The sequence below is a fragment of the Drosophila eugracilis genome, unplaced genomic scaffold (assembly GCF_018153835.1).
Source record: "Drosophila eugracilis isolate 14026-0451.02 unplaced genomic scaffold, ASM1815383v1 contig_1101, whole genome shotgun sequence".
In the NCBI taxonomy this organism is placed as follows: Eukaryota; Metazoa; Arthropoda; class Insecta; order Diptera; family Drosophilidae; genus Drosophila; species Drosophila eugracilis.
Genome location: NW_024571878.1, coordinates 618,097 through 643,368, shown reverse-complemented (window position 1 = coordinate 643,368; position 25,272 = coordinate 618,097). Strand labels below are relative to the sequence as shown.

Below are 25,272 nucleotides of genomic sequence, written 5' to 3'. Positions count from 1 at the left end.
TATGTCTTATAAGAAAGAGATAAATAATATTTAAATATAAGTATCTAAATGAAATCCTAATTTATTTAAGCAGTAGAAATATGGCTACCACATGAGATTGATAAATACTAAAGCTTATAAGCAAATCAATATCAAGAAGATGTGTTTTGAAGGGTTTACCTTATCTACCTTAGTAACAGTAAAGAAAATTAAGCAAAAAGATCCATTTGTATGTTGCGGTGGCGATGGCGATGTTAGATATTGCATTTGAGGTAGTATGCGTAAGAATGACCCTTAGGAAGTATTTCACAATAAGTAGGCACTTTAAGAATATTAAATAAATGGTCTTTTTCACATATTAATATATTCTATTTAGTCTATATTGCCAAATAAATCACATTCTTGAATTTTGTAGTGGGTCTGTGTTTTAGATGAATAGTTCTATCATTTCAATTGTTTCGGTTCTTTAAGAATACAGACTCCACCGCTTGTGTAAACAAACGGGACTGAAGTAACAATACGAATCGAAAACAAGCGAAAATAAACAAAAGTATATAAACAGGGTCAGCGGTTTACGAAAAGTTTGCCAATTACCGCTGGCAGCGGAAGTTTACACAATCTGTGTCTTTGGCTATATATATTCCTCCAATATTTCTCCACTGTTCTAACGGACCCGTAAAATATTGTTTTAATAGGTAAGGAAATGAGACATCCAGTTGAAAGTGGAAACCACCCTTTTATTTTCGTTTATTAGACTTCAGAGCAAACAAGCAGTAAGAGCGGATCTAGTGTTAATAGTGAAAATGCAAAAGGAATTTAAAGCATTTGTTGGTGTTAGAAAAACTACATATAAATGTTATTGGGTTGCCTGCCTGTCAGTCAGAAATATTCCTAAAATATTTCTTATTGCAAAGCCAAAGCAAAAGACCCGACAGCGCACTGCCAGTTATTTTTATATTTTATTTCATTTTATTTCGATTTGATGTTTCTGTCGTAGTATTGCGCATTTTGTTGCCGTTGCAATTGAATTGCAAATATTTGCGCTACAATTTCTCAGCGTACCATAGATAAATAAATGAATTTTCGATTGTATTTTATTAACAGCAAATATAGTTTCAATTTTCACATATTGTGCATACGCTTGTGTGCTTCGGCAGGTCATTACACCAAAAAAAAATAGTCCCAATATTAATATAGATTTGAAACAGAGTACTAGACAGAGTATAAACAGAGTACTAAAAACTAGTATCAACTAAAAAAGAAATATTTTCAGTCCAATTTGTTTAATTTATTTGAATTTTTGCATATTCATTTTAAATATATACTTTTTGTATTTGTTTCAGACCTATTTTAGTTTTAAGATTAGTATAGTAAAAAGTAAACACATTTTAGTTTGAAGATTAAAATAGATATAAAATATTTCTTATATGATCGAAGTAGATTAATACCACAATTGATACGTGCAGTTTTGGTGTAAACCGCCTTATTAATGGAGGAACATGCATAACAAGCGGTTTAACAAGACCCCTTGTGTATCTTGGAGATATATTCCAATTCCTCTTGCCGGCTAAAAATAGTATTTATAATTTAATTTATTTTTCATGTTCTGGGCGGCCCTAGGACAGATATTTTGGTGTCTGCCAGCGACAGTGCAAAAGTTTCTGTGAACCTCTAGGCGTTCATAAGTCAATAATAAGACGTTTTAATGGCTCATTCGCCGTGTAAGTCTCGGCACTAATGAAAACTTATGAGTTCTTCCGGCTCGCTGGTGCTCACCGTTCAAATTAAATGTAAATATAATTCATGCTAGGTTTATAAAGAGACTCCTGATTAAGACAAAATGATTTCCGTCAGATGCCAACGAATTTGCGCTGGTGCTTTCCATTTCCCATTTGATTAACACCTTTCTTGACCTCTTGCCTAGTGTTCAAGACAGATTCCGCGTCATTTATTGAATCGGTAAGAGAACCTGCCGAGGTTCTCGATAGTTGTGGTAAATAATGGTTACAAATTATAGTTTCTAACTTTTCTCTAAAGGTACCCGGCTTTTCATGACAATGTCCATCCTAGTATTCCATCTCATTGAAGACCGAAAGCTATTTGTTTCTTTAAAGATTAAGGAGGAACATAAATATATAGCCAATTAAGTTATAATTTCTCTAAAATGTTCCACTTAGTATGGGGCATTGTTTTCACAAGCAGCTGGGCGTGGGCTGACTTTTGGTTGGAACGCTGCCAAGTTATGCACTTCTAGACGCCGAAACAAAAATAAATCGCGTCATAAAAGTAAGAAGAAAATAAAATTTGATATGTGCATATAGTGTTCATGTGTGGCAGATGTTGATGTCCGATAAACTTATGGACGACAGCCGTTCAGCCGATTCGAAGCTAAATTGATTTGCCCTTACTTCTGACGATGGCCTAGAATTGTTCGATGCTCACCTGCTTACCTATATTTGATTGTTTTAATTTTAAACGTTTAAGTTGATATTTTGAAGAAATCCTTAGATGGTTCCGGCTTCAGCTATCGAGGATATATTTTTGTAGATTATGAAAACATTGCATTAAGTCAAATAATCCTGATTTGTGTTTCAAATTAATTTAGTGCTGTGCCAGCCCAAAATCTAAACTCTTCGTCCTAGTGCATCAGCTTGATGATGGGTTTGACGGCCTTTTAGCTAATGAACTTTGGTGGGCAACGGCAGCAGCAGCATCATAATGACCTATTATGATGGCTGAGCTGCACAAGCTCAAAGTGGGAACTCCTTGGGGCCATGGAATATGGAATTAAGCAATGTCCATTTAGCATTTGAAAGGTTCACGTTTGACCCACTCCGCGCGTGCTGGTGTGTGATGGGGCTACGCTCGTGTGCGTGTTGTGGCACGGCTTTCAACAATATTCTCCCATCTAGCTCTTGCACACGTGCGCCAATTTGTATGCAAGCCTTGTCTCTTTCGCCTCCTTGGCGCACTTTGCTCCTTTGGCCTGCATCACGATGCTAAACGATTGCGCTCTCGAGTGCACCGAGTTCGCTTCTGCTGTCAGAGCAGCCGATAGGAGGCAGGAGGAGCTGCTGCTTAAAGAGCTATGGGGCGGGGCCTCCTTATAGAAATCCCTCTGTCCGCTAATTGTGTTTGCGATTAGTTAATATACGGCCAGCAGCCATTTGTTGCAGGCTAAGATTATAAATATATGAAAAATAAATTAAATATTAAAATGACTACTAGAATTCTAAAACATAGAACTTATTCCAAGCATCATTAGCTATGAAATAAATTAAGCCGTAATATTTTTGTATATACCTAAATTGAACCCTAGATTAGGTGTGGATTATATTAGTAAAAATGCTAAAAGTTAGTTTAACATGGACTTTAATAATCTGTTGCCCTTAATGCGGCAGGTGTTACCTGCGGCAAAAGATTTTCGCATCAGGTTGTCTTGTACAGGTGCCGAATCACGTGTAAATTTTTTTGAACAACTGCAGTTGAGAGTAATGTATTTAGCTGTACGTGCCGGTCCTGGCACAACTTCAGTTAGGGTCCTGCCAAAGGAGAGGAGGGCAATCGCAATTTGAAGTTATAATTTATTTAAGCATCCATTAAGGTGCACATATTGATGATCCCAAGATGTTCATGGTCGGGCGCCACTTGCGAAGTTGAGTGCAATTGCTACCTCGACAACGCCCGGGCAATTACTTTTGAGTTATTTGGCTTAATATAAATTCAGCGAGCGTGCCGTGTTTGTCTTGTTCCAGCCATTACCCCCACTTCACGACCTTCACCCATCGCTTTTTCCCACTTCTCGGCAATCCCAAAACTCTCTTTGATTTTCATAAGTAAATGTTGGACCTCCTCTTTCGCCTATCCAGCCACACAAAACTTGTCTCCAGAGCAAACTCAACCTCGGGGGTGAAAAGAAGATGAAGGGCCAGGCCATGCGATGATCGCTTTGAGAATTGATTATGAATTATTTGAGCTGGGAGAAATGACTTGTGAGACACAAAAGAGTCCAGCAAACGCACAATGGCCACCACACGCGGCTGGGCAAGTTATCATTGTTACATGTAGGGGGCGAAACATAAAAATCAGTAAGGGTTGCGTGATAAATTCGCTGTTTTGTCCTGTGGCCTGGCCAGAGGGATACTCAGCTTTTGTTGCCAGCTTGACACAAATAAATTGAATAAAGAAAGAACGCCGCATACAACAAAAACTTGATATTAATTTTCACACATTCTTGCCAGTGATTTATGTTCACATTTTGATGAATTTTCAATTTCAAACTTAACTTGCAAATACCATAATTTATGCTCTTATAAAGGTATAGCCAATGGTACTAATTTTTTCTTTTCTTTTTTCAGGTAAGTCTGCACTACGAGGAAAAAGAAAACGTAAGTCGAAATCATTTGGCCATTAATTTATTTATTAATTACCCCGAGGAGAAAGCTAGTAACTTCCTGCCCATTTCCGTGAAACCTTTTAAATAATTAATAATGCGCAACGTAATCGATTTTCATATAAATTGAGATTTATTTGCCGCCGACGAGAAATGGCAACAAGAGCTACCGAAAACGGCTAATTTATTTTCCCCAGTTGCACATTTTTATAGTGTAATTATCACTCCCCCAACTTGAGTGGGTCACACACTCGCATCCTGGATAAAAATCCTATAAATTAGTTAAACAAGCCGAAGAGGGAAACGAAAACCACGACCCTAACTGCTTCTATTAGGACAGTTGATTAATCGACAAACGCATTATGTTTTACTAATGTCTTTTCCTCAAATTGGTGCTTGTGTGTGGGTAACCGAAGCCCAATTAGGCCTTTGCTCAAAGTGTCATCAATAGGGCCCGCAATTGGAAATTAATTGCCAGCCAATTTTCCCCTAACTTGCCCAGCTTCAACAAAGGAGATTAATGGCCCACAGCCTCTTTTGGTTTATACTGTTTTTTTTGAGTTTAGTTCGTTTTGTAAGTAGGGATTCATTTTAGTTTTCGTTATTCGTCAATGTAAATCTGGTTTTATCTCCGGCTAAGCGTATTGTACATTGTCTCCTTTCAAAATTTACAATACCATACTGATGAGATTATTTTATGTTTTAAAAAAGTGTGTTATTTACTTAGACTGGTTATTTTTTTTTTTAAGTTCTTTTCCTAAAACATTGGTGAACTATGATTAATGTCTGATTGGCGTGTGACTGTTACAAGAGGCGACTTCATGCAGGGAGCAAGCCATAACAGAATTTTGTGGCACTTAGACTGGTCATCACCTAGAGGTCGTGGCTGGAGAATATTGTGGATGAGAATTTGGTCGTGCTCCTCGAAGCCCTACACAATAATTAGCATTGAAATCACGTGCAAGTAGCTGGCTTTTTGGCTGCAGGATTAGGAGCTGCCAATTTCAATTAAAACCAAGACGCAGACAGCAAACTGGCCGTCGTGTCGCCTCCCAGGAGGAGCTTTTAAATGAGCGCCGTGACTAATTACAAATTAAATTGACAGAAAACGTGTTTAACGTGCTGCATTTTCACGTTTTACATAATTTATAACTCTGACCCTTTAGGACGGACCTTTTTTGAAGTGTCCAAAAGGGTTAAGCCACTAGTCAAACGGTCAGCTGCAGGTATTGCCATCGGACAGCTCAGCTTTTAGCCCTGCCTTCTGGCTTTGGGTGCAACAAGTTAAGCCGTTGCTGACGTGTTGAATGGCCAGTGTTTTAGTTGCTACACCTTTGACATCCGCATATATGCACACGTGTGAGTATATGTGTGAATTGCCAGTCAGCTTAGTCCTTGCACGCACACAAACACGGACAGCAGCAATTAGTTGGCTGGATTTCCCCTTGTATCTTTTAACCTTTTTAGTCTCGTTACTTTTAGAGTTAAAGGGAATACTGTATTCGTTGAAAAAAGTATGTAACAGACATTAAATTATATATTCTTGATTGGATTACTAGTCCATTGGATGATAGGTTGTTTTTGTATTGAGCTTTTGAGTCAGAAGTTAAAGGCTTTGACTTTGACTCAACCGATGGTCCTCAAAATTATACATGGTCTTAACTGCTGTCATCATTTTAGAAATTGTATGTTTGTAAAACGTAGTTTAAAACAGAGTACGCAGAGTATCAAGTAGTCGCAATTGTTGATTTTGTAAAGCTGAATCTAACCTAGTTCGTTTGCAGCTTTCAACGTTACATTGGTCCGTTTGAAAAGCAAATATGAGTTTGAACGGAAAACTACACTGCAAGCTTAAACACCCTGTTCTCTTGCCAATGCTCACTACATCAGAATTAATCTTTAAAATATCCTTGCCTGCCTATTGACTTAAATCAATGTAGTCTGCCCCCTGTGTCCAGGGGATATGGTCCTCTTGGAAATAGTGTGACGTGGCCCTCAACTCCATACCCAGAGGAGAACAAGAACAGCTTTTGAAAGCAGCGCAGATAACCTTTCTGCAGCACGATATTAGATGAACCCCCAGGTTTGGCATTTCTCCGATAGCTTTTCTCTTCTGTAAAGGGAAACTCCGAGTGTTGGGTGCTGGGTGCGGGCAAGCGGGAGACGTCGTGTAGTTTTAATTAATTTAATTTCACGCTCATAAATTGCCAAACAATGTGAAAAACTCGTACACACATGGCGGGGAAAGGCGCGTGAGTTGCGCGGAAACTTCGTTTGAGATTTTGATAGAGATCCACCAGACCAAAGCGGGCCAAGTTGTGCACAGATGAAGGCTCTAAAATTATCCTGTCAGCGAGCTGTCTGCCTGCATATGACAAGGAGCGTAATTAACACGAAACCCACACTCTCCACTCGGCTGAACTTGTCATAATTGAATTGCAGCGGAAATAGTTATTGGGGGACCGCTCTTATAAATTTAAATTAAGATCGCTGACCGGTGAACCAGTGATCGACAGCAATTGAAGGCATTTGGCGTTTATCCATACCAATGACTTTCTTGCCACCCGGCTGATCTAGATTCTGTAGTGTTATGCTGATTGCCACTTGCGAGAGAATTTGAAAGATGTAATGTTAAAGCCACAGATATTGAAATACAAATATTTAAGGAATTAGTTTTAAATTCTGTAACCAGAATGCAGCAATGCGGATCGGAATATGTAGCTGTTTCAGGTAGATAACAAAGCTGCGTCATTCTTCCATTTGCCTTCTAATTTTTGTCAAGACTATAGCCCATTTTGTTCGTATTTTTATATTTCAGCAACAAACAGAAATGTGTAGTTTCGTTTTCCCCTTTAAAACCCATTTCCTCGTATGGATTCGTAGAATGGGTATTATTTATATGTATTGTGTTGCCTACTTGCAATGCACATTTCGATTGGTAATGTTTTGGTCTGCTGATACGAATAATAAACACAGCTACTGAAGTCAGAAAGAAAACAGGTCTCTCAGGCACGAAATATAAAACGTTGCAAAAGCTTCTGTTTGATACAACGATCATATAAATACATTAGAAAAGTATACGAGTATGCGGGGCGTGCTAGACGTTTCTGTGGATTTTGCAATTTCCAAGGAATCTCGGATGGCCAAATGGTAATTTCTGGCTCACATTATTTTTAGACTCTTGTCCCCTTGTGAATGCGGGTTCTCTTATCTGATGATCATTTTAAAATATTTTATGATGCTCTTTTCTGAGTGGATCATGCTCCAGTTTGCTGTTTGTTTATTGCTTCGCCTTTTCTTAGATTTTGAGAAAGAAAACTATTCAGCTGCTAAAATTGTATCGCATATCTGATTCAAGTTCCAATTACATGGAAATTAAGTTTTCAGATTATCAATAAGGAAATAAGATATCCTAATACAGTGGGTAATATTATTAAAAAGACAAGAAAACATGTAAAAAAAAAACAAAAAATTTTTTAGTTATGAATTTTCAACGCTGTCTACATTGGTAGATATTTTTTCGCAATGTAGCCTAATACTGGAATTGTCAAATGCACGATGACTGTGACTAATAATACCCGGCAAGTCGTTGATCTCATCATATGATTTCTCTTTGCTTTTCTCTGCCGTTAAATGTTAAACCTCATTAAGGCAATTTTCCTCATAGAAACGGCAGTAGTTGAGGGAGTAAGATCTTTCGTTGGCATAATTTATAGTTTCTATTTGCGGTCAATTAAACATCCATCTTGGCTCGCTCTGATACCCCAAAGCGATGACGTTGCTGCCGTGCCACCAAAAGACTCGCACACCCAGCATTTGGCAGGCATCCAAGCAACATGCATGCAATTCTGGGCAAACATTCGCCAAACCACGAACAAAGTAGCTGTGGCCTATGCCACCTGTTGGATGCAAAGTGTCCGGGACGTCTGTCAGGTCTCGGGCCCTCTGCTCCGACCGGAATTATCATCATCATCCGTCAGTCAGCCAGAAGATATACATATCATCCCTTCGGTGGGACAATGCAGAGGCATTCCTCTTGCATGGAGTGCAGACAGCCCACCGCACTAGGAAAATGCTACATTTCGGCTGGCAAATCACGCAAATGAAATGCACAAAATATGCGCCATTTATAACCTGCCTTTCTAAGGCCCCTTGTGGGTACGTGAGGCAGTCTGGCTAGAAGTGTGGCAAAAGTTATGAGCCAGCGGGCATGAGCCACAGCCAGACGTTTTGGCCGAAGACACTGCACACAAGTTTCAGCCGGAAAAAGACGGCTGTCTCCTGTCCACCCTCACTTCTTCCGCCCCACCGTGACACCCCCTGGCCACACTCAATTGCGCGCTAATTTAGCGCGGCTCGCACTTAATAATTTCTTTTCATAATTGAGTAAAAGGCAGAAAAAATAAATGCGATAGAAAAATAAACGTGACGGTAAACGAACCGTGCGGGAGGGGACTTGCAGGCACAGAGCAACTGCAATTGAAAGCTGGGAAACAAGATAAAAAAATAAATATACTCGATATTCGTAGAGTAAAAGGTAGAAACACTGAGATCTGGGGAATTATAAGAGATAGATAGTTTGACTAAGCTGTGTATACTGCATGGGCTTGCCCATGCTAAGTCTCATAATATAAATGTTTTGTTTTGTGTTTCTACAAAAAAATTGTTTAAATCGGATGCCTATAAGGTCGCACATGGGCAGTGAGGGTAAAATACACTCCCAAAAAGATCGGTACTTTAGGTAAACAAGTTTTATTTTATACCTGGCTTACATAAGACCAAACTAAAATTCAGTTGAAAATGTGACTATACAAATTGTCACAGCCATAGCATGGGAATATTACGATCTTCTTTCTTGGGGCGGTTATATAATTTCATTCAGTGTTATTGTTATAATAGTTGGCTTCAGCTTGCCGGCCGGCAGCCGCGTAAGTTGCTCGACAAGTTTTTCAAGTTCCAACTAGGAATGAGCTCACCTGTAAACGCTTAATCAGCTGTTCCGTAATACCACGTTTCCACGGAATCTCTATGCTTGGAAGTAGCGAGCAGATAGGGCCCATTTTAAAGCCATTAATTTGACGATGCTAAATGAGAATTTATGTGCCTGCTGCAGTGTCGCCGCTCGGAGTAATTTCTCATTCACGAACATTTTTCAACGCTTGACAGAAAGACCGAAAAGAGTCACTCCAAGGCCCAAAACTCGTTCTTGTTGTTCAGATGTCATTAACACTTGCTGCCCGGCATGACCAAAAAAGCACCACAAAATAAACGACGAAAAATATTCAACAAGACAGCCAAAACATAGGCAGCAACTTTTCGGAGGCGGACACCCTCATTACGCAGGCTTAACAAATTTATTAATAACCGAGTTTTGTAGTTGTCTACGTAAAAGGATCTAAGGAGCCCGAAACGGTGATTCTCATAGACAGGCAGTGAGTCTCGCAGCTGCACTGAATTTTTTGCCATTTAATAGAATGGTCAAAGCTTAACTGTGTTTTAGTCTACCTCAAGAGTAAAGATTATATGTTCAAAGTAAACCAATTCAACACTCCAAAAGTTCTTGTTTTCAGACGTCGCGCAGTCTCAGTTCAAGGCCGGACTCAACTCGTTAGTATGGATCAGACGTATTTTAGCTGTGGTAGTGGGCAAACTAATTTCGTTTAAATGTTTTCTGTTTTGTTCGCCTTTAATTTGAAAAACACATTTGTACAGACATTTTGTCGAAAGGAGTGGATAACTTACCGACTATTTGTTTCAGCAGCCTTTTGCTTTGGTTTTTTCCTGTCGGTTTTTGCTTCCCCTGCTGCAGTTGAGCATTGCTTGCTTTTGTTTTTCCGACTAACAAATTTCGGAAAAAAATGGATGAAAAATGGGAGCAAGTCATTCTCTCAGTTACGATGCTCGAATATAGAAGTACCCAACATTATTGCAGGCCAAAAACTATAACTTTTTAAGCCTTTATGTCCAAGATAAAGAAGACTTTTTGTTACTTTTATTTCTATTATTTTTTTGTTGTTTCATTGTTAATTTTGTTAAAAAGGTTCATTATACACTCTCGTACAATATTAGGTTTGAAAAAAAATGCAACAAGAAGAGCACACCAAAAGGAGCTCTAACTTCACCGCGAACGATACGGAGGCCATTCCTCCCAAATATCATCGGATGTTTTCATTTAATTTGCGAAAAATGTTTGTCTACAGTCGGCGGATGGCTAAGATGAATATGGCCATGTGTGGGTGCTCTATTCCCAACTGGATATGTGCACATGTGCCGCATAGCTCCAAAGATAAAAATGATTGAAAAGTGGAATGAGAAACGGAGTATAACATTTCCTTGTCAGAAAAAGGATTAATTTTTCAATTTCATAAAGTATGCTACGTATAATCTTAGCTAAATGGAGAAGTCTTTCGTAGAGAAGGGTAATAGAAAACCCTATCGCTGCCAATTGCAATTGCAGTTTCCATTTCGAAAGCAGCGCCTTATTTGATAGCATTGTGTTTGGCCCAGCAGGAATTGAGTTGCCTATGCGCCACCTGGGATTGCATGGCCAACACCTAAGCCCATTGTGCGTAGACATTTTTAATTACATATACTGCGATGCAGTCTGTGTCACCCAACGAGTGCTAAATGATGGATGATGCTGTTGGCCATCTTTGGATATCGCATGCACCATACGGAATGCAACGACTCAAGGCACTGAAAAGAAAAATACTCTCCTATGACAGATTTGAATTTACCCACTATGTGTATAAAGTATTTTTGTGCAAGCCTCTTAAAATGAGATTGTAGAAAAGATTAAAACTCTTGTTAGCAAAAAAGTTTTTAATAATCATAGCGTAGCGCCTTAAATATTTCGCTAGGTGCAGCAATTTGCAACTTGCATTCTTTAGCTGAGCCTCCTGCCGGCGTAGGAGGCCCACCCAAAGCCAGGCGAAAGTAGCAGCATTACGGCCATTTCACACACTGCCTACCGCCCTTGCCCCCTCTCAACCAGCCAAATAAAGACTGTGCAGCGGCTTAGGGTGTGAGTGGTAGATCAGATCAGAATGCAAAAAGGCGAAATCCGTTGACGATGTCCTGATGTAAAGCAAACAAAGGACGATGAGAGGCAAAATGTCTGACAGCGGAGAATCCAAGGGGGAGAGGTTAGGGCAGAGAAGGACAGACTGAGCCTGGATTTTCTCCGAACTAGCTGAGGCTTTTTGTGCTCGTTGCTGCTTTCAACACTAATGCAATTTGATGCTGCACGAAACCGCACACATGCACTCTCAGAAGCGCACACTCTCATATATATTTGAGCCAGCTAAAGCCGCTGCGAAGGCGTCAACACTGGCAACAAATCCTTAACAGAAAAGGATTTTCAACACATTTGCGTGTGCGTTGCATATTTTTAGGCGTAGCACGGATAACGAAAAGTCCTCAGACACGCCCACATCAATTGCCGCCTCTGCTTCGCCTACGAAAGTAAGCTTTTATTATGCAGTTGTTCTAGACTGAGCTCTAAATCAGTGCTGGCAGCTGTTAACAATGACAACAATGAAATACAAATAAAATGGTAACCAAAATTAAGCTAAATGAGATCGAAATCAGTTTGAAAACTGAAAAAGGAAAACTTTTGTATGAACATTACATACATAACATAGCTCTCAAATGATTTCTCAGATAAAAAAATTATTCTCGATTCAAAATAGCAGTTTAACATCATGGAAACACTGCCATGAGTCTGTACACGTCATTATTATCGCCTCTTCCCGCTGAATAGCCGCCTGTTTGCCTAGAACTGAATTTATGCAAATGCCCGCACTTCGCTTTTCAATTTCGCCGTATTACAATTCCATTTGCCTGCCCCTTTCTGCGTGCTTCTGCCTTCTGATCAGTGTGTTGCAACAAGTTCGTTTCATTGTGGGTTGCAACTTCTTGCCGTGTTTTCCTTGCGCATTAAGCCAACACCGAGTTTTGTGAGTGAAATATGGGCGCCATTCTCTGCATAAAGTGCCAGCTCAATACGAGTAGAAATCCCTGGCCACAGGCTGCTTTCGTCCTTTCTTCGCCCTCCCGTTCCGCTCACTCTATTTACTTTCACTTGTCATGCTAAATCTGCACAATTTCTTGGCTGGATTTCGTTATTGTTGCCAGGCATCCGCAGTGGTTGTGACTGTGGCAGCTTTGAGGCTGCCATTGTGGTCGATGGTTGTACTTGGGCGGGTGAATGGGTGGTGGTGCTGCTTAGTGTCACAAATCTAAACGATTTCAGCTTTTTAATGCGATTTGACCGGCTTCCTCCTGATTGATGCAGTCTTCATCGCCGAGTGCAAGAGAACCCTGATAAGAGTAAAACGAGGAATAAGGAATATTGGACTGCAAAACTTTTGATTGCGGTAAAAATATGGCGACATGGCTTTGTAATATATTCTTTTAGGGTTAGTTTTAGGTATGATTTGTAAGCTGCGTTTTTGATTCGGCAATTCAACTTTCCAAGTTTCCAAGATGTTTATACGAACAAATAATGAATATGCCATAAATTTTTTTTTAAATTATAAAATTTCGGAATCAATTTTGTCAGTATAGTAGACTATAATATCTATATCTATTCGATAATTAATTATTGAAAAGATCCACTGTTTTGTGTTGTTTATGTTACCTCTTAAAGATAATGCAAATTTATTGGAAGTAATTGTAGTCATGACCAGGTTCAGTGCTCCGAGTAGCCGCCAGGGGCTAGGCCAGGCCACCTGTTTATTAACCAGCAATAGCGATATCAATGCCAACGGCGGCTGTGTTCTCCAGATTAACCTACACTTTGACAAATACTTTCAAACTGTAATAATAGTCAATTTTGCTGGTATACATATGACAAACTATATTTCAAACAACAAAATTATAGATCCACCAGTAATTCCCAGATTTTATAGTTAGCCAAATTGAGCAATTCTCAAAGTAATTCTCTCCTCTTCTATGAAGAAGAAAGGAATTTGATCATTTCTGAGAGTAAAGTGTAGTTTTCATAACTTGTCATTTTCACACAGCTTACTCGGTTGCGAATGTTTTTCTCGCAGTGGATGGCCCGAGCAAAAGTGGTCGCTTCATTAACTCTACGATTGGCACAGCTGTTGCTGATGCTGCCGTTTCAGTTATTGCTTCTGCTATTGTTGTTGCCTGCAGCTGTTGATGCGCTGCGCATGCTCAGTAAAGCGAAAAGCTCGATGGCGACAAGGGGCGACAAATACCATGAACTTGTTGCAGGTTGCAATTGCCACAGGTTGCAAGTTGCTGCTGTCGCTGCAAATTCAACTGTCTGAGCTTGCCTCTGCCGTTCGGCTTTCAACTTCGCTCAGCTGAACTTAACCGAATGATGAATGATTGGGGTTCCTGTTGCTACTGCATCTGCTCATTAATCATTGTTTTCGTGGGTGGCTGGTCATCCCCTACTCCCATCGGGCCTAATTGTGCATGCAGCATCAGAGGCCGTCCAGCTACATCGTTTCGCTCTCATTGCTGCTGTATTACATTTATTATCCTGCTCGAATGCCATGAATGTCCACCACAAAATTGGACAAATTAACGCGTGGGTGTAGGATCAGAGGGTAATGTCGAAGCAAGTGGCATAGTGGGCGAGTCATGCATCAATGTCGTGATAAAGAAATGGAAAGCATTCAAGGAATGTGTTAGGTGTTGAAATTGAAACATAGTGGATCATAAGGCTCTATTTATATGATTTTAAATATTTAATTTACATGGACTTACTTACGAAGATTTTCATAAGTTTCGCTCTGATACTTCTCTTTTTCAGTGCAAGCGTTTGGAAGAGAAGCATTCATTGCCATGGCACTTGCCAATGTCCATGTGGCTGCCACATGTGGCATGGCCATGAGTTCATTTGCGAACATGTCCCTCCGACTGCCAGGCTGCATTCTCGATTCTTCATTTCGTCCCTTTACGTTTCCCGCTGTGTCGCGTGTCAGCATAAAAAGCTGGCTACATTGTTGTAAAGTCAGTCAAGCAACGTCAATTTCCGTTTGTTGTCGTCATTAAAATGCAAGCCGAACACCGCTCGGCTGCACTTGGCACTACTTTTGATAATGATGACGAGTATAACTTTTACGGTAGCCACGACAACGTAATGCCGAAATTCTATTAATTAGTTTGCCAAGCTGGCCATGTAAATGACACTGTGGTAGCACTTAAAGCAATTTACTGTGAAATGCGTAAACAAACTGACAGCCGACTGACAGGCAGTAAAAGCCGAGGAGAGGCGGCTAAAGGTGGCACAGGGAAAGTGAGACATAAATAGTTCTGTGATGATGCTTCTTCGTTTCTGGTGCTGTTTCGGTAATCGATGCCGTAGATAAGTCATTGGTTGATGGGCCCGGCCTCCCAGGTTGCGAGCACAAACGGGTGCCAGCTTGGTGACAAGTGTAATGCGATAGGAAATTTGTTTACCGAAATGTTTTAACAAATTTTAGAGAAATGAAAAGCTGGTTTTGTTAGCATGGAAGAAGGAGGCCGGATATTAAGTTATTGTCAAAGTGGTTTGCTTGCAACAATTTTTATGACGTTCTCTGTCCCTCGTCTCTTTCATAACACATTGTCCGTTTCCTTGCTCGTTGATGTAGCCATTCCAATTCTCCGTTGCAAAAGTTTTGACAACATTTGCCACTTTGTCATGCCATTTTAATTTTCAACGTTTTGCTCTACACTGCAAGATGTCACAGTGTGGCAAATAATTTCTGTCTTAAAAAAAGCCCGAACAGTGAAAACTTAAAGACTTACTAATATATATTTGTATGTGAATATAATTTGTTTTAAGTGTATTCCATTCTCTTCTCTCTCTGTCTCTTTCGGTGATTTTATTTTACTTTGTATTTGTTGTAGTGTGCACCGCTCTTTATTCCCACAACCTCTTTCTCGCTTCTGCTCGTATTATGACAAAGTCGAAAAGTTTTTATTGATAGTGAAGAAAGGCAAAAGTGCAGCGCGGAGGGCAGCGGAAAATCAGGGAAAACGGAAGGCTAGGCAATGATTTATTTGGCGCCCAGAACGAAAAACCAAAACGAAATGCAGAGCAACGAAATAAAGCCATCAAAAACGTTGACATCGTTACGTAGAAGCGGAAATGACAATGATGGGCGCCAAATGAAACGATGGTCACGCCCAGCCCACCCCACGTCCTTTTTTCGAATGAAATGCAATGCGGTCGTGATTTGTATGCGCGGGTGGGTGCCTGTGTGCACTGAGGAGCAAAAGTGTTCGGGGGCGAATCCGGTGTTGGCTGCCATCGAAACGCGTGAAAATGAAAAGGCAACATTTTGCAATGCCAACGGTGAACTGAAAACTCACTCAGTTTATGTGGGCCAAGTGTTGGTGGAAAAACAGCAGCTGTTGCATTGATTGACCAATCTCATTGCTTTATCGAGGTTTCTGAGCCGTTGCTGGGCTTACATTACGAATTGGGAGTCAGACCACTTTATTGAAGTATGTGAGCCTTGTTTTATGACAATCACTTGGAACGGTTGCAAAAATAAAGGTACTCTTTGACTTAAAACTATTTACCACAGATAACCATTTAATAGCTACTGATTGTTAAATAAAGGTTTCGTTATTTTGTCCCTGCATAGGTAGTCTTGATATCAAAGCTTCCAATACATTTAAAATAATTTTCTTATTCCTAAGTTCATAAATTAAATATGAAAAAGTCCTGTGACATACATTTTGAACTAATTTTGAACGATCAAAACCGTACTTCGGTCGTGTTGTGGTATTTGCGCATGACCCACTCCGTTAATGGCCAATCCCTATCCAACTAATATGTTTTTTTTTCTTCCATTCACAGGTAGCGACCATGATGTCCTGCCCCCTTCCCATGCAATTACCGATACCGATTCCTTCACTACACAAATCAGAGTTTCAACCGATTCATATTGGAGTCAAGGTAAGTTAATCCAATCTACCGTTACATTATCCATTCCAGCAATTTACTCTCGACCTGACTTCCTGCTTCCCTTCCCTTCCCTTCCTTCACTTCCGTTCTCTGTCCCTCCGCTTTGAAATTTGTTTGCTTGCCATTATTAAATAGTAAATTAAGCGCATAAATGCGAAAATCATGCAAATCTCCTGGAACCCGATGGCAGTAAGTCAACAAGTAGGGCAAAATGCTAAATGTAAATGTTTCCAGCCAACTGGGGCACACACACTCGGCGAACGTACACATGTCAAAGAGCACGGTCTATTGTTGACATTATTGCAAAACTTATACACACACAGTGTATAGAGCCAGGGCAGATACTTAGGTGAAATAATGTGCGGCTCTAAATCAAATCTTTGTTGCCTCAAGATGGCGCCCCACCAGTCGCCCGCCCTTATTTGACTCCAGCTTTAATACAAAATGATCACATTTTAATGATACCAAAATGCAGTGCACATTGTTTGTTTCTACTGAAGAATAATGATGTCAAACGGCTCTCGCCGTGGGATAAGGGAGGAAAGAGTTTCAAACATTCCCACGGATTGCGTCACGTTTGATAAATGCTGCATCACATTTTTCTTGATTTTGTTTGGGTGTCCTTATTGTGCTCTTCTGTTCTGCTTCTCTTTCTGTTTTTCTCTCTCTCTCTCTCTCTTTCTTTTATTTATTTTTTGTTTGGTTTTTCGTTTTTTTGTGTCGTTTAAATGCCACACATAAATCTATTTTTGAATAAAAGCCACTCGTAGAAAGCGTGGCGTATGCGCAATATTTCTCTTCGCCACATCAGGGATATTTTTATACGTTCGTGAAATTGTGGTTTGTTATCTGAAGAGGACGCTGTGCTTATTGTTTGCGTAATGGACACTCGTTAGCGGGAGTGCACCTTCGGAGGAAAGTCGCCTGCAATCGGGAGCAAAAATTGGGACTTCACCAATATCAACGCGCTCTTTATTCAGTTCGCAATCCCCTTCTACCAGCGGTTTCAATTGCTGTCTTCCTCTTATAGGCTTTTTGGTTTTTTATATCTATGAAGAATTAATGTCTTTGCTGACAAACTTGAAAAATTCAACAGTATTTGTCACTTCAAAGGATAAATTCACTTTGTGCGCAATTTATGAGTGTGGTTGGTTTCTTTTGAAGTGCATTAAAGTTGTCATATAAAATTGAACGAACAGAAATTCCAAATAATTGGACAAAGTATGCAGGAAAGAGTGTAACACTATAGGAAAATCTGACATCATTTATCCACGCTTGTGAACTCCGGATGCACGGCAATTAAAAATAATCATGTCCTTTTATTTCACTACTTCATTTTCCATCGGCGTCAACTCAAAGGTTAGCGAGCAGTCAATAAATCTCGATTTATAAATAAGGACGAAATTCCACTGCAGCTTAACCGCTGACAGGCTTTTACAATTATGAGCTGAACCCAACCAACCCAGCTCAATGCGGTTAATATCCTGATTTGCCGACGCGACTAATTAAGGCAAATCACAACACGCAAAGTAGTCCACCAATAACCAGTTCACAAAAAGGCAACACAAACGATAATGGCAAAAAAAAATTAATAAAACGGAGGCCGGTGGAAAAAATGGGCTGAAATTAAACGAGCTGCCAGGTCCTGCTGACTGCTGCTGTTAAACTCAATTTCCTGCCCCGAGGTGGCAGCGGTGGAACTTACACTTGACCGCGCGGCATAAATCACGTGGGGCGGTGGGTCGGAGGCTGGTTTCGTTGGTTAGGCCGACCAAAAAGCGTCTTCGTTGGTCATAAAAAGGGCGTTTAAAAAATACCGAATAAAGGTGAGGCTGAAAAAATATTTAATAACAAAGAAATGCGAAAGACAATGAAAAAGTCTGGTTTTATAGGGTAAGATATAAGGGGGTGGTGTTATTCCTGCAGCTGGCGCTCTCTTAAGAATTTAATTTAGTTTATAATGCTTCAATTGGTGATAAATGTGGGACGCGTCTTTTTTTTTACCTGGCCAGTAATACATTGGCCATATTTTGCCTGAATAAGGAACGGAAAATTAATTTGACAATTATCTAGGGAAAAAGGTACACTGCTTTGAGTTGTAAAACGATTTTGGTTTAGTTACATTTAAGCATTGTAAACCCACTTTCTGTATCACAACCTATTTACCTCTTAACTAGAACTATAAAGTAAAATATAACACAAATATTGGCTGACGTAACTTTGTTCAGGAGTCTTCGAGCTTAAGAACTTCCACGAGTCGCTTGTCCAGCAGCCACTCAGGTGTGCTCAGCTATTCCCTTTGACAGGTGGAAGGGTGATGATGAGGCCAGCACCCTCTACTACTAACTGACCCTACTATCCCGGTCATTGCACCGTGAATTTAAAGGACAGGACACGACCAAAACCTGCGACCTGCAAGAAAATGCTTCCGTTTCTCCTGTTCTACTGTTTTGTGTCATACACAGAAAAACCCAAAAATAATATAACAGGCAATCTTTTAATTAAAATTGCATAATAAAATAAAATGGTCTCAATATACTTTAGCACAACCCATAACACAAACCACTTCCAAAAGTGCGTTGGAGCTTAGTGATTTGAATCCTGTTTTCAGAACTCCACGAAAGCGTTTACAAATTATTGTGCTGATTCTGAAATACATTTTTTTGAGTGCTTCTACTGTTTCGCCTTCGCCGCCTTTCTTCTGCCGGCATACACTCGCATTTGTTTTTCTTATGTTTCTGATTAATAATTTAAGCTGCGTTTTACTCCTCGACGAGGACAACGCATTGTTTGCCCGGTAATGTTTGTCTGTCTCAGAATCCAGCTGCCCGACGATTCCTTACAAAGGATTGCACCTCACTTACATTTTCGGGCGTTGTGTTAAGCACCCGTTTCCCACCACCCACCATAACGAAGAGCCAGCACAGGTTGTTTTATTTTTTATTTCCACTCAAATTGTTTTATTTGCAACGTTCCCACCGAAACACAGGGAAGGACCCAGACGCTTGGCTTTATTACGGTGATTTTTCTTGAACGCATTCATGTCTGCCCGACTCGGCGTCTTCCCATCTTTTCTGCACACCTTTTGTAATTTTTATGATTTTATTTGGCTGCCTTGCCTCAACTTTTGATATGCGTTTTCCTCGCATTTTCCTTTTATTATTGTAATTCTTATATAACCGAAAGGGCGAAAGAGAGACAAACAAGAAAAATGAAAGAGAGCTGCGAGCAGTAGTTCTTCGGCTATGCTTCCTCATTCCACTTAATATTTTCCTTTGTGCGATTCGTAATAAGCAAGAACGACAGAAAGGTAAGAAACCTTTTGAATAAATTAAAAGGAAAGCTCTGTAAGCCGGGGAGGTGGCAGGATTGGTGGTGGAGTTTTGAAAATCCCGAATCAACGACCAAAAATCCGTGACGAAAAAAAATGCTAGACTTAAGAAGTATAGAACTATAATTAACCCTGTATTGCTTGCTTAGGGGAAGTATGGTAGATTAGGAAGAAGAAGGGGGCGACCTTATAACTATCAAATCGACCCTTATATTCAGCCGTTAAACAGTTTGATTTAATTTATTACCTTATTCCTACAAAAATTTCTTTTCAGGTTCTTATTTAATAGAAGTCCTAAAAAAACAAAAATTAATTTTAAAAATTCCCTTGAAGAGTATATACTTGCATATCATCAGGCCGTTTTTTATGTATATACCCTTATCTGTGGAAGTTGCTTGTTTCGTTTTGGTCTTAATAAGCGTTAAAAGTTATGGTAATTTAGTGGGATTCTGAGCACATATGGAAAGCGAGAAAGTGTGGCCCCTTTCCTGGATCTTAAGGACCTCGGCACATTAGGCATGCACGCATGGCCATCTTTTAAAGTAAAAATTACGTCAGACCATTAGACCCGGCATTACAACAAAGGCTAACAGCAAAGGCTAATTATACCCCTGTTTACGGCCGCAGGCAGCGCACAACAACTGTTAAACGAAAAATATTATTTTGTGTAGCCAGCCTTTGTGCGTGTCCAAACTATTCGGGCACGCAACTCGAGAGACGAGGAGTGAGCTTTGCAAAGTGGGGGAGTCAGTTAACAAGCAGCTTGTTGCTTGTGGCATAAGTCAATTTCGTTGGGAACAACATCAAGACAGAAGGGGCCAAAAAAGCTACAAGTACGAAGAAAATGCAAAAAATAAGATTTTGTGTTAGCTCCCTTACGAGCAGAACTTGTTAGCAAGATCATAACTCTAGGTAAAGATTTGAAATACATTTTAAAGTATTAGTTAAAAGGTTTTAAATATCTGTCCGATTAAAACTTTATTTTGGCCTGTGTAGTATGACTGCCATGTGTTTGACAATCGAAAAGGGATCCACATTAATTTCAATTAAGGCGATGGGAAATGCCCCACCGCTTTCTCGAACAGCCAAGCAGCTACTTGTCCCCTTATTTGTGCTTCCCTATGGCGTCTTAGAGCTTAACTCTGTTGTTCTTCTGAGATTTCATGTTCTTGTTCTTGTAAAGCGTGCGTTTTCCTTACTCTTTTGCCATGGTGTGGGCGAGCATTATTTATTATAGTTGTACACAAAGGACAACAAGGACACAATGGCTTTTGTGGGCGACAGGGACAGAAATGACACGGAGTGATGCAATGTCCATGTAACTAAAAGTTCAAAACTTAAAATGTTGCACAGAAAATCATAAAATAATTCGATGGAATGGTTTGAAGATAATTATATTTAACGTTAGCTGAATCGAATTTTATAGGACAGCAGTCATATCCTGATTCGTGTGGTCCGATCCTTATTAGAGGCACTTTTCTAAAATTTATATCAATGCTCGATGGAAACTTGAAAGCCGTACTGCAAACAAGCCAATTACTGCGGGGACACTTTTATCACCGGCGGGGGAGCGTAGTGGAAGCAGGACTTACCGAGCACAGGTGCGCCAGAGGAAAGCGGCTTTAACCCTTAACAGCCCCCGAGGTAAAGAGGACCGACGAGACACACATCCTTGGCAACGTTTTCCTGTTGACTTTGGCTTTACAGTTCAATATTTATTTTCGCGATTTTCACGCCGTGTGCAGCAGAAAGATTGCTTTCTCTGCAGAGTCACGGCAGACGGAGAAGGAACACCCGAAGCTGTCCGTCGTCCTTCGATGCTGCCGCATGTGGACACAACAAACACAAACGGACACATGCATTAGATGAGCTTAAATGTCGTCGGCACTGTTGCCAGGGCTCTAGCTCCTTTGTTGTCCTTGTTTGCAGGTGTGCTCGCCGAAAGAGCGAAAGAAACTTGTTGACCAAAAACTGGAAAGACAAGCCCACCGACTGAGACTAAAACACAAACATCGGAAGGGAACCCAAAACTTTCGGCCAGCAAAAGTGTTGGGTGTTGGGCTAGAACAAACACATTGGCTGTTTGACTGTGTGTTCGTGTGTCCGTCCGACTGGCCAAATAAGCATTATGAAATTTGCAAAAGTTTTTGAACTGAAAGCGAAACTCCAGACAGCCGGGAAAAAGTTTTTTAGGGTGGGCACCAACACTTTAAGACGAGAAGTCCTTGCTGCGATTTATTTGCATGTGTGCCTATAAATTTGTAATAAAAACTGCAAACGACCGCAAGGACTGGCGTGAATGCCATCCCTAATACAGTCGTCAGAGAAGAAGGGGTACGGGTAAACGCGTACCCCTCCCAAATAACCGTTCCAACCCCTTGCTAGCTTTTGTTGTAACTCATTTGACATTACAATGTGAACTTTTTATGACCGCCAAGGCTCAACACGGGCTTTCGAGGCTTCGAGTGTGTGGAGAGCCCTAGGCGCACACACATCAATAAATTTCTGTGTCTTCCCCATCGTCCTTTTCAGTCCCCGTTCTCTATACTGTGCTCTTTCTGCCAAAGCTTAGGGTAATTATTATTCTGGTTTATGATTTGGTTTCGGTGTCTTTAGAATTCTCTTTATTACACATCTAAGGTGCTCTGTGTTGGCATAAAATTTTTACTCGCCTTACGTGCGGATATCTCTGTTACATATGGAAGACGCCGTCTAAGAATTAGGCCAAAATATCATAATTTTTATGGCGGGTCGAATAGTTAATGCGCTTCTCATGTCTGGTAGGGTAAATTTATCTGCAGATCCTTAGTGACTCTGGGCATTGCCTCAATCCGATTGAGCCCTTACCGTGTTATGGAAAATTTTTCACTTTCAGAATGTGAAAGTAAAGGTAACAATAAACAAGGCGCGAACTTAAATACATTTTAACATTTTTAACTACATTTTTAAATACATTTTAACAGTAAACGAGACGAAGCTGCATTGCCTTTTCCGAACATACTTCTATAGCTGCAATATAGATTGGTTAAAACCTTTCCTAGGCTCAGGTCATTTTTTCTCAATAATTGGGTATCTCGCGTTTTGCAAGGCATATAATTTCAAATCATAGAAAGAGCGCACGCAGAGCAGCAAGAATAACACAATTCGGAATAACAGAAAGCAAATACAAATATTGGCAGTGGAAATGCGATTGCTTCCGCTGGAGATTTGACCACGTCTGTGTGGGATTTCCAAGTGCCGTAAGTATGTGCACTTAAGAAGCTGGGCCTAAGGATTTCCTTTACGTAGCCTTTACCTTTACGACGCCAATATAAATTTGTATTTACATTGCAATAATAAAATCGAAGCAAACTCGCAGGCATTCAATACCGCAGAACTTGCCGCAGCCTCGGGATCGATTTCTGATTTATGGCACTAAAAGTGCACTCAAAGTAGAAGGAGCAGAAGCAGCTTCTCACGACAGGCAATATGGCGACGTTTTTTAATTCCGCAGATAACAAAGCACTTGTGGCCAAAGCCGCCTTTCTCGCAGCCGTTGAGGGCACATATTAAATGGGGCAATAAGCCTTTCAGGCGACGTTTGGTGGTGTGGCACCAGACACTCCCTAGGCAGATAAAAATTAAAACTTAAGCGCCCTGGGTTGGTGCAATCGCTGCCGCCACTGTGCCCCTGCAACAGCAGAAGCTGCAACAGGCTCTGAGATAACAATTTCTAATAAAACCGCATGACAGCTATTTGCTGCGCTCATACCCATGGTAAAGACTACACACAGAAAAATATAGACAGTAATAATTTGTGTTATTTTTTGGGTATTAAAAGCCTTGCCAAAGATGTTCCCATATTATATTATTATTATATTAGATAGAAAACTTAACCCCTCGATATTAATTATCTTTACAAAGACATTGGGCTTAAGCAAACCAATTTTTATGCGTGTAGAAGTTCACAGTTACAATTCCAAGCTTATTGGAGCGCTGAGTTTGCGTGGCCATAAAATCGTATTATTTATTGTTGTGAAAACTATACTGGTGCTCAGTAGCTGGGAAATTGGTGCAGAAACGCACATGGCTAATACTAAATGTGACGAAACGAGGCGTAATTGCCTAATTATTCACAACGACTTCCAAGGGCTTGCACTCAAAAACTTCTGGAATCGCAAAAAATTAACCGCGAATTTCAAAGGAGAATAACTTTCATGAAAACAAATTCTGTCTATGGCAGCGGTTTTGATTGAGGTTGGAGTTGGAAAAAATAAGACCTGAAATACTTGAGATCAAGTAGGCACAAAAACTCGTAAAAGACGAGAAGAGAAGCTAACCTAGGGTTTGACGAAGTATTTCTACCCTAAAATAAATTAACATATTTAATACAATATTGACAATATATATTCTCTGGATATTCTGTGGATATTAGAAATAGTCTTCTGATCGGTTTAAAATTGAGTACAAAATTATAAAAAGATAAAAGATAATGTAATGATTTCAAAGATAATATTCACCACAAAACCTATTGATCATTAAACATGAACTTTTAGAATTAGGTTATGAGTAAGAGTAGAATTAGTTCATTTTGCATTTTTTTTGGCAGCTTTCTTGCCTATTTTCCCGTTCGTGTGGCGGTGTGTGGCATTCTCATGGAAAGCCATCGAAAACACCCTAGCAGCTCCACCAAGACCATCCAACCCGCTCATTGCGTGTGAAAAAAAGCGAAAAAAGCGTTGAGAACGGCATAAAGTATGCAAAGCATTTGCATTTAGCATTCAACAAGACAAACAAAAAATGAAGTGCGAAGCGTCGAAGCCGCGACAAATTTTCCAACTAACTGGCAACCGAAAAAAGAAGCAGATGAAAAAGGATGCGTAAAAGTCGAAAAAGGGTTGCTTTTGGGTCCTTTCGTGCGCTGGCTTTTGTGCTGACAAATTCAGGCGTGATAAGTTTTATGTGCGCTTATTTGACTGTTTTTGAATAGACCCACGAAAGGACCTGCACGGAGTGGGTGGCCGAAGGCTCTTAGGAGTTTTTAGGCCAAAGTTAAATAATTGATGTTGACAATCAACAAAGCAAATAAAGTAGAAGTAAAAGTCTGTTTGGGGTGTTGCGTAAAATGATTGAATAAACGCCTCTGCCACATTATCCTTTGACCTCTTGAACTTCTTGGCGGTTTTTTTTTTGGTAACAAAGGAGGAGGTAAAAATTTACTTGATTTTTTCCATCTGGCAGCGAGATAAATATTGTTATAAATATTAAACCTGATTAACCGCACACGAAGCGAACGTACTCGAGAAATCAAACTGAGGCTCAAAAGGACCAAAGGATAAAAATGTGTCAATTGGGAAATCTATTTTGCGGATTTGGGAGCGCACTCAATCAAAGGCTGAAATCACACATGTCTTCAGGAGAGGTGGGGCAACACACCTGAACAGATGCCTGCGCCTGCTCCTTCCCACGCCCCTTTCGTCCACGCATATTTAAGTAAAACTTTGCCGACGAAGTCGTCGTCCACACATAAATAAAACATTTGCGGCCTGCGGACCGAGGATGAATTGGGAGATGGATGACCCATTGGCGCAAGATGACAGCCAGCAGCAGACGCAGGGGATAAGACAGAGCGAGAGGAGCAAAAGGAGCAGG

At 40.3% G+C, this 25,272-nt stretch overlaps 1 protein-coding gene across 5 annotated transcripts in view; it reads left to right on the top strand.

Moving 5' to 3' along the window:
• LOC108109355 (polypyrimidine tract-binding protein 1) overlaps positions 1-25,272 on the top strand; it is a 133,890-nt gene that overhangs the window by 8,642 nt on the left and 99,976 nt on the right. For 3 of the 5 annotated variants that reach the window (XM_017217819.2, XM_017217817.2, XM_041819082.1), the window contains 2 exons: positions 4,338-4,367; positions 16,203-16,301. In XM_017217819.2, coding sequence (XP_017073308.1) covers positions 16,212-16,301 — 90 coding nt within the window. In that variant the 5' untranslated portion in view covers positions 4,338-4,367; positions 16,203-16,211. Of the gene's footprint in view, positions 1-4,337; positions 4,368-16,202; positions 16,302-25,272 lie in introns of those variants that run through there. The other 2 variants (XM_017217818.2, XM_017217821.2) reach the window with 2 other exon arrangements.